Source organism: Hemiscyllium ocellatum, chromosome 18 (assembly GCF_020745735.1).
Source record: "Hemiscyllium ocellatum isolate sHemOce1 chromosome 18, sHemOce1.pat.X.cur, whole genome shotgun sequence".
NCBI classification, from domain to species: domain Eukaryota; kingdom Metazoa; phylum Chordata; class Chondrichthyes; order Orectolobiformes; family Hemiscylliidae; genus Hemiscyllium; species Hemiscyllium ocellatum.
The window spans coordinates 72,780,588-72,796,004 of record NC_083418.1 but is presented as its reverse complement, the minus strand read 5'-3'; the positions used below and the strand labels follow the sequence as shown (position 1 = coordinate 72,796,004).

Genomic DNA, 15,417 nt, shown 5'->3' with positions numbered 1-15,417 from the left:
CAATATAGCATCGTAATCCATCATTTTTGTCATTATTGAATTTTAAATGCATGCATTATTTTGTGAAGGGATGTGTGTTTTAAAGTCTTGAGAAGGAGCATTATTCGGGAAAGCAGGTCACACTTGCAATGAGGAATAATACCATCACTGTGGCAACAGCACTGAGTGCTCAAAGCTATTAGCATAATTATGCCACCTCCCAACCTTACAGAGCAGCGCGACAATCTGTCTTTTGTTTGTATTATTCCTTTGGTTTCATTTTACATTTAAAGCTCAATTACACTGACCCTTTTCCATTGAGGATGTGAGGAGTTCTTTGTAAATGTATATCATTTTAATAATGTGGAATTTCTTTTTATGAAAGTAAAGGTGGATGGCTCAACAAAGTGCCCTGAAATTTTTGAAGCATCCAGAAGTATCTGAGGGAGATTTTTGCAAGCAGTCATCTGATATCGCTGTTAAATATTCTTCAGGGAAGGCTTTGTGTTCAGACAGAGGAAGCCCTATCTTCCAGTTCACTTTGTTACCTTGTTGCTGTGCTTCATTTCATCTGGGTCACATGCAAGTTCTGCTCCTTATGGTGTGACTGCTCTTGAGTGAGAAAGAAAAAAGATAGATCAGGTCACAACTCTGCTCTATTCGGTGATAATGGTTGACAGACTTGAGCCACACAAAACTTGATGGCTGACGGGCAGTTGAATTCTAAAGGAGTGTGCATCCTGCATCATGAAGCTGGAAAGGCAGACTCTATTTTATTGAGCTATTCACATGGGAACACCAACACCCTCCCAAAGCACTCACCATCCTGACTTAGAAATATATCACCGTTCCTTCCATGTCGCTGGGTCAAAATCCTGCAATGCCCTGCCGAATGGCATCATGGGTGTACCCCTGGATACGGACTGCAGTGGTTCAAGAGACAGCTCACCACCACCTTCTCAAGAGCAACTACGGACAGGCAACAGATGCTGGCTCAGCCAGTGACACCCATGTTCCACGAGTGAATTTAAAACAAAATTGTCTTCAATAGTGACCAAATAAGACATGGAAATAAAGGAAAACGGAATATACAAGAACACTCAATGAGTCTGTTGGGTAAAGGGCTAGCTGCACCTTTAAGTGAATAAAAATTACTGAAAAATGCTTATAAGGAGCTGTATCATGAATAACATTCCCTCTAAACTGCTTGGTGCTCAGAGGTTCTGTGCATGTTGATCACTGCGTTGATGCATTGACTTCAATGTCATGCAAGCACCTCAGAGATCTGCTCAGCTGAAAGGGACTTACAGAGAATGTAGGTCACAACATCAGGTCGCATAGAACTGGGAGCTGTGTTTGTAAGATTTCACAGGTGTCCTCCCCTACTCTCCCCGATTGTAGTGTACATACTAAATACAAGCTGTAATTGTTTAGTGACATCAGTGCGGGTTTACCTTCTATCAATAACATTAAAAAAAAGCAAAAAGCACTGCTGCAAATCAGAATCAAATGCTGAGAATTCTGGAGAAACCCAGCAGATCTGCCAGCATCTTTGGAAAGAGAAACAGACTTGATGGTTTGAATCCAGCTTGACTCTTCAGAACATACCGGGTGCAAAACGTGAAACTCTGATTCTCTCTCCACAGACGCTGTCAGATATGATTTTGCTACAAGATCAGGCAACACCCTGTGAAGAGAGAATCGGGTTACCATTTTAAGTCATTGACAATTCTTCAGGACACTATGGACTGAATCTTCAGTCGCCAAGCACTTATTACTTGTCTGAATTGAGGCCAGCTGATCGAAAATCCCGGGGAAGGTGAAATTGTGGACATTGTGTTGGTTCCTAAAAAGGAACAAGGAACTGTGGATGCTGGAAATATGCAATAAAAAGAGAAATTGCTGGAAAAATTCAACAGAGCAGGCAGCATTTGTGGAGAGAGAAACAGAGTCAATGCTTTGGGTGCATTGACTTATCTCCTACCTTGTGGAGTCATTATGTTTCAGTGAAAGTCTAAAGTCATAGATGGTGAAGGCCCTTGGAAGAAACAGCCTAGGAAGGACCAGTTTCTCTGCCAAAGGTTTATCTGTTCATGGCTACATCAGTAACTGTAGACATTTTGGACAATTCTTCCTCCCCAGAATACCTCAGTTGAGAACCCTGGCTTGAGGCTGTGGATTTCAGATGTTACATGGTCTATTACCTAAATCTACTTGCTCTTTTGTTTTGCTAAGCTCTTATAAGAAGGTAGAAACATAATTTTGGCTCCAACTATGACAAATTGATGTTTGTGTAGATTTGTATAATCACATGAACTTTGTCGTATTTTCCTTAACACTTTCTTGCCGCTTCCTTAACACTTTCTTTAACTTGTATTGACAATAGGAGGGTCAAGATAAGTTTGATTATAAGTTTGCATCATGTCTCATTCCTTATCTCAGAAAATCAACACAAATAGACCATTAGATGCTTCTCTTGAAATAGGAAGGGTCTCTTTCTCGATAGATTCACACTCCCAATCTCCCCTCTTTTCTCTAGATTTTTATCTTTTTGGTTGGTTATGCTGTCCTCTAGATATATAGTAATGCTAAAACAATGCTTTATCTAGTGCCTACTCTCTTAGGTCCATGTAAATGACTCCATGGTTCCATTCAGAGAAGGCCTGGTTAAATCACCAGATATCCTGCCTCACCTTTATTCCTCAACCAACACCCAAAACCAGTGATTTGATCATTTGTCTTATTGCATTTTGGGGCATTCTGAGTTTGTGGAAGATGCTGTTTAAATGCAATTTTTTTTTTAAATGTTGTGATAAAGGGTATGATTTATATATTAATATATTTTATTGTAGAGTTTAGATTTTGATCTCATGGCATGTTAGTATTCCTTTATCTGTATGAGAGGGTTTAGTAATAAACATGTCACTCTTTCTGGAGCCCTGGTTTAAAACCAATATGTTGAAAGTGAGGACTGCAGATGCTGGAGATTAGAGTTGAGAGTGTGGTGCTGGAAAAGCACAACAGGTCAGGCAGCATCTGAGAGGCAGGAAAATCGACGTTTCGGGCAAAAGCCCTTAATCAGGAAGGGGTTGTGACCAAAACGTCGCTTTTCCTGCTCCTCGGATGCTGCCTGATCTACTGTGCTGTTCCAGCATCACACTCTCGACTGAAAACCAATATGTGTCAGGCGGGAGGTGACTGGTACCCATCTTGGGTGATAATGTAAATTTGTTTATATTGTGAGAGTTTTATTATATTATTTTAAGAGGAACAATATTTGATTTTTTGCCACGAAAAACTCATAGATTGGAAACCTTTAGGGACAATTTGCAGACGAACCGTGTGTAATGGTGGCTCAGTGGTTAGTGCTGCTACCTCACAACGCCAATGACCCGGGTTTGATTCCAGGTTCGGGTGATGGTCTGTGTGGAGTTTGGACATTCTCCCGTGTCTGTGTGGGTTTCCTCAGGGTACTCCAGTTTTTCCCCAACAGTCGGAAAATGTGTAGGTTAGGTGGATTGGCCTTGCTAAATTGCCCATAGTGTCTAGAGATGTGTAGGTTCAGTGGATTAGCCATGAGAAATGCGGGGTTACAGGGATGGGGTAGGGGGTTGGGTCTGGGTGGGATGCGCTTGGGAGGGTCGATGTGGACTCAATGAGCCAAATGACCTGTTTCTACACTCTAGGGATTCTATGATTCTAATTGACTGAGGCTGCATGATGGAGACAGGAAATATTTAAAATTAATTTGTTTGAAAATTTTTGACCAGAAATGTTCTATGAGAATCTTGAAGGGGTTATTTGAACCTAAGAGAGTTTCAGGTCAGTTTTGTGAATGATCAAGGAAAATAGCAATCAAATTTTCAAGACGATGAATTGAAAGAATCAATTAATTCAAACCTATAGATGTAATACAGAAGGGAACTCACCCCTTGTATTTGAAATTATGATTTGATTTTGTTTTGGTTTTGTGTATTTTGAGATCTTCCAAACAGTGGTATATGGAAATAGATTCATTTGTTCTGTTTTATCTTCATTAAACTTCTGTTTTATTGTCAAAACCAAATCTGAAACCTGACACGCTTATGTTTCAGAGAATGACCACCTCTAAATAAAACAAAATATGATCTGTCAAGCTGGATTTCAGTCACGGGTCTTGAGCAGTAATGGCAGCAGCAGCGGATATAAGAGTCTCTAATCTTATATTTGTATAATTACAGCCACAGTGTTCCTGGAGTTCTGGAAAAGGCGTCGAGCTGTTCTCACTTATGATTGGGACCTAATAGACTGGGAAGAGGAAGAGGTAAGTTTGAAAAACCTTTAATGAAATGTCAAGCACAAATTGAGCACCAGGAATTTTCCAAAAGCATGGAATAGGGAAAAAAGTTGATTTAATGTAATGCTAGTTGTAGAGTTAAGTTTAAGGATGAATAGATAAAGGGAATCAGTTGATTATCTAAGTATCTTGGGCCCATGTAAAAAGGACTGTGATGACTCTTCACTTGTACATTAGTTGGCCTTCCTGAACGTCACATAGGAATTTAATTCCCCACTGGGGTGAAGTTTATGTCTTAGCACGAGGTTTTGTGGGACAGTCATATCATCCCGACTCTGAGTCCAGAAACTCCAGTTTCAAATCCATGCCAAGACTTATTGGTCATGGAAAATATGTTTGTCGACAAGCGGGTTTATAATAGGTTAGAAGTCAGCAATTAGTGAAAAAAAAACACAAGCAAGTCGAAGACATCAGCTTTGTGAACAGTTTTGCAAGAAGATTTTACAGATTACAGGAAAGAACAGGAGATAAGCAAGCCAAAAGATCTGATATACAGGATCTAAAATGCTGGAAAATGCTTATGTTGCAGAATAGTTGCATCTTTGGATGGAATTTTATTTTATGGGAGCACCAATTATATGGGCTATGGTGAGAAATGTGGTGAAACCACATGATGAGTCCAGTGAAGGCAATCTGACACAAGGAACAACTTTTAACTGAGTTCTGGAAGTAGATTTGTGATTCCCATTGGGAGTAACCAGTTCCATGTTAAGGGGCATGGATCATTGTTTGTTAATGGCCTTATTAATTGTGCATCTTACCCCATTAATGAGCAGCTTTCTATCATACCATTTACTGTGAGCAAGCTAGATGCCAATGATTAAAATGTTGTGAAACTTGAAAGGGTTCAGAAAAGATTTGCAAGGATGTTGCTTGGGTTGGAGTTTTCAGCTACAGGCAGAGGCCGAACAGGCTAGACTATTTTCCCTGGAGCATCGCAGGCTGAGGGGTGATTTTATAGAAGTTTTTAAAATCATGAGGGACATAGCTAGGGTGAATAGTCAAGGATAGAGAAGTCCAGTGCCAGAGGGCATAGGTTTAAGGTGAGAAGGGAAAGATATGAAAGGGACCTAAGCGGTAACTTTTTCACACAGAGGGTTGTGCGTGTATGGATTGAGCTGCCAGGGGAAGCGTGTTGTGGCTGGTACAATTACAACAGTTAAAAGGCAGCTGGATGGGTATATGAAGAGTAAGGGTTAAGAGGGATATGGGCCAAGTGCTGATAAATGGGACTCGATTAACTTAGGATATGTGGTCAGCATGGATGTGTTGGACTGAAGGGTGTGTTTCCATGCTGTACATCTCTATGACTCTATGACTATAAATAAGCGCTTGTACCTGCGATTTCAGCTCCGGACTTGCTCCAAGTCCATGTAAGACACCAGACGTCAACATCTCCGTGGGAACCAGCTACACACAACCCAGAGCCATGAACAAGGACATCCGATATTGTCAGAACTCTCATTGCACATATCTTATCCACTTACAGTGCACATGTTAGTGGGTGGCACAGTAGTTAGCACTGCTGCCTCACAGCGCCTGAGACCCGGGTTCAATTCCCGACTCAGGCGACTGACTGTGTGGAGTTTGCACGTTTTCCCCGTGTCTGCGTGGGTTTCCTCCGGGTGCTCTGGTTTCCTCCCACAGTCCAAAGATGTGCGGGTCAGGTGAATTGGCCATGCTAAATTGCCCGTAGTGTTAGGTAAGGGGTAAATGTAAGGGTATGGAGGGTTGCGCTTCAGCGGGTCGGTGTGGACTTGTTGGGCCGAAGGGCCTGTTTCCACACTGTAAGTAATCTAATCTAATCTGCACATCAGCATTGTACCTCATTGTAATACTGCAGCAAAGACACTTTGTACTTAGAGACACATACCCAGCTCATGACCAGACTAGGCTGTATTTCTGAGCTTGCTGTCTTAGTGCCCACTCACATTCTGCCTACCCAATTGCTCACAGCACCCCTTCCTTGTCTTTTTGGACCTTGACCCCATAACTAGAGATACTGGGCTCACACTACCACTGTATGGCCATGCTATTTTTCACTGTCATAAAACCAGTAGAATTCTCATAGATGGCAATAGTCCTCAGTCAAGTCAAGAGGCTCAGGGGGTCCTGGCACAGTAAGTGATGGTCAGCCACCAATACCAGTCCGGGGGTTGGACACGGTCAGTCAGCCACTTAGGATGGTCAAACTCGAAATTGTTTCCTCGTAAGGGGTAAGAATCAGAGAATAGAATCCCTACAAAGTGGAAGCAGGCCATTCAGCCCACTGAGTCCACCTCCAAACAGCATCCCATCCAGACTTACCATTGGCCCTGTAACCCTGCATTTCCCACGGCTAACCCACCTAGCCTGCACACTCCTGGACACTACTGGCAATTTAGGCTGGCCAATCCACCTGACCTGCACATCCTTTGGAGTGTGGGAGGTAACCAGAGCACCCAGAAGAAACCCACGCAGACACACAAACTGTCCACACAGACAGTTGCCGAAGGCTGGATTTGAGCCCAAGTCCCTGGTGCTGTGAGGCTGCAGTGCTAACTACTGAGCAACCGTGCCACTGAAGGAGGGAAGGGATGGGCAGCCTTCTATCCACCTGGGCATTTCTGGCCCTATTGTGGGTAGTTTTTCTTTTGGAATCAGAGCAAGGCAGATATTATGGTTGACGAAAGTGGATGGCACTGTTGGTGCAGGCAGTGAGGCGTCCCAGACATGAGTGGGCAGCGCAGAGGGCATGCAGCGTGAATGGTGGCAGGGTTTAGGGTGGGTGACTGTGAGTGAGGGAAGCTGTTGCAGGCCACAGTGAGTGTGATAGAGCATGAGCCTTGGATGGGAAGGAGCAGCGAAAAAGAGTCAAAATGAATGTGCACTGACAGACTGTAGAAGGACATTGCCTTCTTTCCAACATTACTGGGCATTCCTCCAAAAACCTCAGACTGCACTGACTCTGGTGACAGGCCTCCCAGGTGGGCAGGGTTGGTACTGGGGCATCCACTGCTGGTCCTCGGGGAAGGCATGACCCTCCTGTGTGCCACCCCATCTGCCATCGCATCCAGGTCCCTGCCCACAAAGCAGGATGCCAGTGTTCCCCTTGTCTGTGGAAAAGATCAGGAAGCTGCAAACTGCTAGTGCATTGCAAGGTGCATTATGGGATCTTTTAAAGATGGCAGCATGTCGGGAGTACTGATCTACTCCAAAAAAACCTGGCAGTGGTAATATGTTGTGGGTATTGTGGGTGGTAGAATAGAAATAGAATTGGACGCATGGGGTGCCATAGGAATGAAGTAAGTTGTTAACAAGGTGAATTTGGTAAGATGTGACAAGACTAGGTCTCACAGAGAGAATCCTTCCAGAAAACTCAACTAGCCTGGCACAGCCTAAGAAATGCAATTCATCCCTCTGTTTTTCCAGTGTTTTAAGGTATTTCAAATGATGTTCGATAGATTTAGGCAGCTTGGTTGCTTATTGTTTTCATTTTGAGTAATAGATTCCTGCTTTATTGTTGAAGAGAAGCTGCAGTCTTGTGTGCCTATGTTTCAGTGAAAAACTGACATCAAAGAAATATTTCTCTGTGATCTGTCAAGCCAGACTACCCTCTAGGTTCTGGTTAGTCCAGTTGTAACAGCAGCAGGGGTCATAACACGATGGGGAGTTGGAAAAGGTAATGGATCATGGCTTGGCTTTGGAAGACCCATTCCCAGTCACAGGCCTCCCTTGTTCCCTAATTGATCAGCACACGCCTGGCCCAATTGTTTGATGTTAGCTAGATTAGCTCCATCCTTGTGGAGCAAGTACACTCTGTCCTGATGACCTCATCTGCTGAAGATGTCAGATTTAAGTCAAAATTCAAGGGCAGTTCTGGCCAAAAAAATTTTCAACCTGATGATGTCAAACCTTAAGTGGATAATTTATAAATTGTCCATCTTCTTCCTGAAACTGTTCCACTTGTATTTGCTTGGCCTCATAGAACATGAATGTTGCTAAAGAAAGAAGCATTCCACAGCATGTCTCTCTCCACCGACCCCCAGTGTTTACTTCTGCTATATCATCAGTCTCATAGAAATGTTAGTGTGTTCTAGGAACATAGGAATAGAGTGAGGCCACTCAACCCTTTGAGCCTGTCCCACTATTCATGACTAGTCTGTGGCCTAAATCCATATTCCTGCCTTTGACCCATATCCCATAATACCTTTCCTTAACAAAAAAATTTGTCTATCTCGGATTTTAAATCTATCAACCGACTTTGTTCCCACTTCCACTTGTGGAAGAGAGTTTTGAACCTCTTTCATCGCTTTTGTGTCGAGGTGCTTCCTAACATCTCTTCTGGATGATCTAGCTCTAATTCTCAGACTGTGCACCCTAATTCCAGAACTCCCAACCAGTGAAAAGTACATCTTTATCTACCTTGTCTCCACCTATTAGCATCTTTGCATAGATCACCCCTTAGCCTTCTAAATGATAAAGAAAACAGGCCTAAATTGTGTCATCTTTGTCCATTGCTTAACTCCTGAAGTCCAAATATCATCCTGTACATGTACATAGTTATCCCTCCAAGGCCAACATATCCTTCCCAAAGTGTGCTGTGCAGAAACTGTTCACAGTACTCCTAGTGGAGACTAACTAAGTTTTTGTATAAGTGTAGTATAACCTCTGCGCCTATATACTCCAGTAATAGAATCATAGAAATGTACTGCACGGAAACAGACCCTTCAGTCCAACTCTCCATGTCGAGCAGATATCCCAACCCAATCTAGTCGCACCTGCCAGCACCTGCCCTATATCCCTTCAAACCCTTCCTATCCAAATACCCATTCAGATGCCTTTTAAATGTTGCAATTTTACTAGCCTCCACCACTTCCTCTGGTAGCTCATTCCATACACGTATCACCCTCTGCATGAAAAAGTTGCCCCTTAGGTCTCTTTTATATCTTTCTCCTCTCATCCTAAACCCCTGGCCGCTAATTCTGGACTCCCCAACCCAGGGAAAACACTTTGCCTATTCCCCCTATCCATGCCCCTCTTGATTTTATAAACCTCTATAAGATCACCCCTCAGCCTCTGATGCTCCAGGGAAAACAGCCCCAGCCTATTCAACCTCTCCTGATAGCTCAAATCCTCCAACCCTGTCAACATCCTTGTAAATCTTTTCTGAAAGCTTTAATGTTTCACAACATCCTTCTGATAGGAAGTCCTCTAGAGATACAGGCCATCTTTCCGTTAGCTTTTTTGATTACTTTCTGCAGTTATGCATCTTAAAGATCTATGCACCAGAATCCACCCTGAGTCTCTTTGGACATCCATTGTATTTAATTTTACTCTGGAAAGTACTCTGATATTACTCTTCTTCAGTCTAAAATGGATAACCTCACATTTGCTTACATTAAAATCCATCTGCCATAGTTTTGCCCATTCACCAAGTCTACCAATATCCCTACCAATATATGGTATCAGTTACACTCTCCACAATGCCACCTATGTATTTGTCATCAGCAAATTTGGATATCAGCAAGTTTGAACCATTCTGCAGGTTGAACTGAAAATTCTGCCACAGCCCTAGGAGCAGTTTGGGACAGGCTAGTTGGGTAATAACCTCTCCTTGCATGGTAGTGCCATTGTTAGATTCCCAAGCAAAAATACCCTGAGAGTCACCATTGTCTAAAACAAAACCTAATTGGGCAGACGTTGGGAATTCAGCCAAGAGTAACACCCCTGAATCCTCAAAGGCTTTTCGCCTATTGCAAGGTACAAGTCAGCAATGTGATGGAATGGTCTGCATTTGTCTGGATGAGTACAACTCCAGAAACACGTAAACCATTCAGGACAGAGCAGCCCACTAGGAAGGCATCCTGTTCCATGACTTTCAACATCCATTCCTCTCCGCCACCAGCACACTGACAGCAGGGTGTGGCATCAACAAGAAGTTCTACACCAACTCCCCAAGGCTCCCTCCCGGCACCTTCCAAATCCAGGACCTTTATAAGAGAGGCAGATGCCTGGGAACATCACTTCCTTTAAACTCCAAATCATACCCCATCCTGCCGGGACCTATATTTCTTTCCCTTTGCTTTCAGTGGATCAAAGTCCTGGGAATCCTTCCCTAACAGCTCTGTGGCTGTACTTACACCACAAGGCCTGCAGGGGCAGCACACCACCGCCAGGGAAATTAAGGACAGGGAAGAAATGCTGACCTAGCTAGCGATGGTCACATACCGTGAATGAATGAATAAAATTCCGTTTCAGTGACCTGTTGAAGAAAATCCAGACAAGGTCAACAATGCTGCGCTGTTCATGATGTGCTTTTAAAGGAACTTTTCTTTTTGGCAGCCATCTGATGGCATTAGCACAATGCTAGATAATAGCATCCTTTTAACACAGTTCACCACACTTCATGGAATCCTATAGCAGGCCGTTCAATCCATCTAGTCCACACCAACGCTCCGAAGAATACCCTGCCCAGACCTACCCTATCCCTGTATTTTCCCATGGCTAACTCACCTAGCCTACATGTCCCTGGACACTGGGCAATTTAGCAAGGCCAATCCACCTAACCCGCACATCTACAGACTGTGGGAGGAAACCAGAGCAAACCCACACAGACATGGAGAGAATGTACAAGCTCCACACAAACAGTCACCCAAGAATGGAATCGAGCTGAAAATGTGTTGCTGGAAAAGCGCAGCAGGTCAGGCAGCATCCAAAGAGCAGGAGAATCGACGTTTCGGGCATAAGCCCTTCTTCAGGAATGCCCGAAACGTCGACTCTCCTGCTCATTGGATGCTGCCTGACCTGCTGCGCTTTTCCAGCAACACATTTTCAGCTCTGATCTCCAGCATCTGCAGACCTCACTTTCTCCTCAAGGATGGAATCGAACCTGGGACCCTGGTGCTGTGAAGCAGCAGTGCTAACCACTGAGCCCCCATGTCACCCCAATTTTATAACTTTATTTCCCAATTTTACAAGTGGAATCTCTGCAACTTAGAAAGGAAATAGCTTTCATAATGTGTAGCACTGTCGAAAATCCCCCATAATGATATTGTTGTTCCTTTGTCACAGGAAGAACTCCGCCCTCAGTTTGAAGCGAAATATTCCAAAAAGGAGCGTGTGAACCCCATTACAGGAAAGCCAGAACCATTCCAGCCATTTCTCGATAAACTCAGTCGACTCCTTGTGTCTGTCTCAGGAATTTTCTTTATGGTAAGCTCTGAAGAAGATGCATGTCATTTTATCATTGCTTTCCCCGCCAGCTAACGACAATAGAAAGGTTATTGTCCCTGTGGTGACAAAACAGAGGGAGCTACTTGGGAACTTTACAGCTCATTGTGCTCTCAATTTAAAGCATGCATTGTGAAAGGAAATATGACATTTGTTGAATTTTTCCAAGCAATTCAGAACTTGAAAAGGATAAAATCAGTCTCCAAAGAATTGTGCTTCTCGATTAAAATAATTGCAAATTTCAATATGAAAAATAAAATAGCTGTCTGGAAGTCTGTATATACTGAAAACTAACTTTTTCTAGGAACTCAGTAAATCATTTCAGTTAGTTGTTTCAGCAGTACTGTTAAAGGTCACAGTTATCTCAGCTCGTTATCCAAAGAATAGTCAGATTTGACTCTTACTCTATACCCATTTAAAACAGGTATGCTGTTTTGGAAAATGTAGGGGGTGATGGATTCTCAGGGGAACGTAGCACGAACAGCCAAGTTTCTGGTATTGAGACTGGCTCTAATGCAACGAGGGGTATGTCAGCTTCCAAGAGATCAATTGTGTTAGGGGATTCTGCAGTCAGAGGTACAGACAGACGTTTCTGTGGCCAGCAGAGAAAAAGCATAATAGTGTGTTGTTTCCCTGGTGCCAGGATCAAGGATGTCTCAGAGACGGTGCAGAATGTTCTCACGGGGGAGAGGGACCAGCAGGAGGTCATTGTCCACATTGGAAACAGCGATATTGGAAGGGAAAAGGTTGAGATTCTGAAGGGAGATTACAGAGAGTTAGGCAGAAATTTAAAAAGGAGGTCCTCAAGGGTAGTAATATCTGGATTACTCCCAGTGCTACGAGCAACTGAGGGCAGGAATAGGAGGATAGAGCAGATGAATGCATGGCTGAGGAGCTGGTGTATGCGAGAAAGATTCACATTTTTGAATCATTAGAATCTTTTTTTGGGGTAAAAGTGACGTTTACACGAAGGACGGATTGCACCTAAATTGGAAGGGGACTAATATACTGGCAGGGAAATTTGGTAGAACTCCACGGGATGATTTAAACTAGTAAGGTGGGGGGGGGACCCAGGGAGATAGTGAGGGAAGAGATCAATCTGAGACGGGTACAGCTGAGAACAGAAGTGAGTCAAACAGTCAGGGCACGGAGGGACAAGGTAGGACAAATAAATTAAACTGCATTTATTTCAATGTAAGGGGCCTAACAGGGAAGGCAGATGAACTCAGGGCATGGATAGGAACATGGGACTGGGATATCATAGCAATTACAGAAACATGGCTCAGGGATGTGCATTTTTGATAAGGGATAGCATTACAGCTGTGCTGAGGGAGGATATTCCCGGAAATACATCCAGAGAAGTTATTTGGGTGGAACTGGGAAATAAGAAAGGGACGGTCACCATATTGGGATTGTATTATAGACCCCCCAATAGTCAGAGGGAAATTGAGAAACAATCTTGTAAGGAGATCTCAGCTATCTGTAAGAATAATAGGGTAGTTATGGTAGGGGATTTCAACTTTCCAAACAGAGACTGGGTCTGCCATAGTGTTAAAGGTTTAGATGGAGAGGAATTTCTTAAGTGTGTATAAGACAATTTTCTGATTCAGTATGTGGATGGACCTACTAGAGAAGGTGCAAAACTTGATCTACTCTTGGGAAATAAGGCAGGGCAGGTGACTGAGGTGTCAGTGGGAGAGCACTTTGGGGCCAACGACCATAATTCTATTCGTTTTAAAATAGTGATGGAAAAAGATAGACCAGATCTAAAAGTTGAAGTTCTAAATTGGAGAAAGGCCAATTTTGATGGTATTAGGCAAGAACTTTTGAAAGCTGATTGGAGGCAGAAGTTCGCAGGTAAAGGGACGGCTGGAAAATGGGAAGCCTTCACAAATGAGATAACAAGAATCCTGAGAAAGCATATTCCTGTCAGGGTGAAAGGGAAGGCCAATACGTATAGGGAATGCTGGATGACTAAAGAAATTGAGGGTTTGGTTAAGAAAAAGAAGGAAGCATATGTAAGGTATAGACAGGATAGATCGAGTGAATCCTTAGAAAAGTATAAAGAAAGTAGGAGTATACTTAAGAGGGAAATCAGGAGGGCAAAATGGGGACATGAGGTAGCTTTGGCAAATAGAATTAAGGAGAATCCAAAGGGTTTTTACAAATATATTAAGGACAAAAGGGTAACTAGGGAGAAAATAGGCCCCCTCAAAGTTCAGCAATGTGGCCTTTGTGTGGAGCCACAGAAAATGGGGGAGATACTAAATGAATATTTTGCATCAGTATTTACTGTGGAAAAGGATATAGAAGATATATACCGTCAGGAAATAGATGGTGAAATCTTGCAAAATGTCCAGATTACAGAGGAGGAAGTGCTGGATGTCTTGAAATGGTTAAAGGTGGATAAATCCCCAGGACCTGATCAGGTATAACCTAGAACTCTGTGGGAAGCTACAGAAGTGATTGCTGGGCCTGTTGCTGAGATATTTGTAACATCGATAGTCACAGGTGAGGTGCCTGAAGACTGGAGGTTGACAAACGTGGTGTCACTGTTTAAGAAGGGTGGTAAAGACAAGCCAGGGAACTATAGACCAGTGAGCCTGACCTCAGTGGTGGGCAAGTTGTTGGAGGGAATCCTGAGGGACAGGATGTACATGTATTTGGAAAGGCAAAGACTGATTCAGGATAGTCAACATGGCTTTGTGCGTGGGAAATCATGTCTCACAAATTTAATTGAGTTTTTTGAAGAAGTAACAAAGAAGATTGATGAGGGCAGAGCAGTAGATGTGATCTATATGGACTTCAGTAAGGTGTTTGACCAGATTCCCCATGGGAGACTGATTAGCAAGGTTGGATCTCATGGAATCCAGGGAGAACTAGCCATTTGGATACAGAACTGGCTCAAAGGTAGAAGGCAGAGGATGGTGGTGGAGGGTTGTTTTTCAGACAGGAGGCCTGTGACCAGTGGAGTGCCACAAGGATTGGTGCTGGGCCCTCTATTTTTTGTCATTTACATAAATGATTTGGATACGAACATAAGAGGTATAGTTCGTAAGTTTGCAGATAATACCAAAATTGGTGGTGTAGTGGACAGTGAAGAGGGTTACCTCAGATTACAACAGGATCTGGACCAGATGGGCCAATGGGCTGAGAAGTGGCAGATGGAGTTTAATTCAGATAAATGCGAGGTGCTGCATTTAGGGAAAGCAAATCTTAGCAGGACTTATACACTTAATGGTAAGGCCCTAGGGAGTGTTGCTGAACAAAGAGACCTTGGAGTGCAGGTTCATAGCTCCTTGAAAGTGGAGTCGCAGGTAGACAGGATAGTGAAGAAGGCGTTTGGCATGATTTCCTTTATTGGTCAGAGTATTGAATACAGGAGTTGGAAGGTCATGTTGCGGCTGTACAGGACATTGGTTAGACCACTGTTGGAATATTGCATGCAATTCTGGTCTCCTTCCTATTGGAAAGATGTTGTGAAACTTGAGAGGGTTCAGAAAAGATTTTGCAAAGATGTTGCCAGGGTTGGAGGAACTGAGCTATAGGGAGAGGTTGAACAGGCTGGGGCTGTTTTCCCTGGAACGTCAGAGGCTGAGGGGTGACGTTATAGAGGTTTATAAAATTATGAGGGACATGGATAGGATAAATAGGCAAAGTCTTTTCCCTGGGGTCGGGGAGTCCAGAACTAGAGGGCATAGGGTGAGGGGGGAAAGATATAAAAGAGCCCTAAGGGGCAACATTTTCACACAGAGGGTGTATGGAATGAGCTGCCAGAGGATGTTGTGGAGGTTGGTACAATTGCAACATTTAAGCGGCATTTGGATGGGTATATGAATTGGAAGGGTTTGGATGGATATGGACTGGGTGCTGGCAGGTGGGACTAGATT

The 15,417-nt window shown here is 43.4% G+C and overlaps 1 protein-coding gene across 1 annotated transcript in view; it reads left to right on the top strand.

The window, feature by feature from the left end:
- Window positions 1–15,417, top strand: part of ano3 (anoctamin 3) — a 582,275-nt gene that overhangs the window by 490,885 nt on the left and 75,973 nt on the right. Inside the window, exons 16-17 of the mRNA XM_060838668.1 lie at window positions 4,200–4,282; window positions 11,369–11,509. Of these exons, the coding sequence (XP_060694651.1) occupies window positions 4,200–4,282; window positions 11,369–11,509 (224 nt within the window). The remainder of the gene's footprint in view (window positions 1–4,199; window positions 4,283–11,368; window positions 11,510–15,417) is intronic.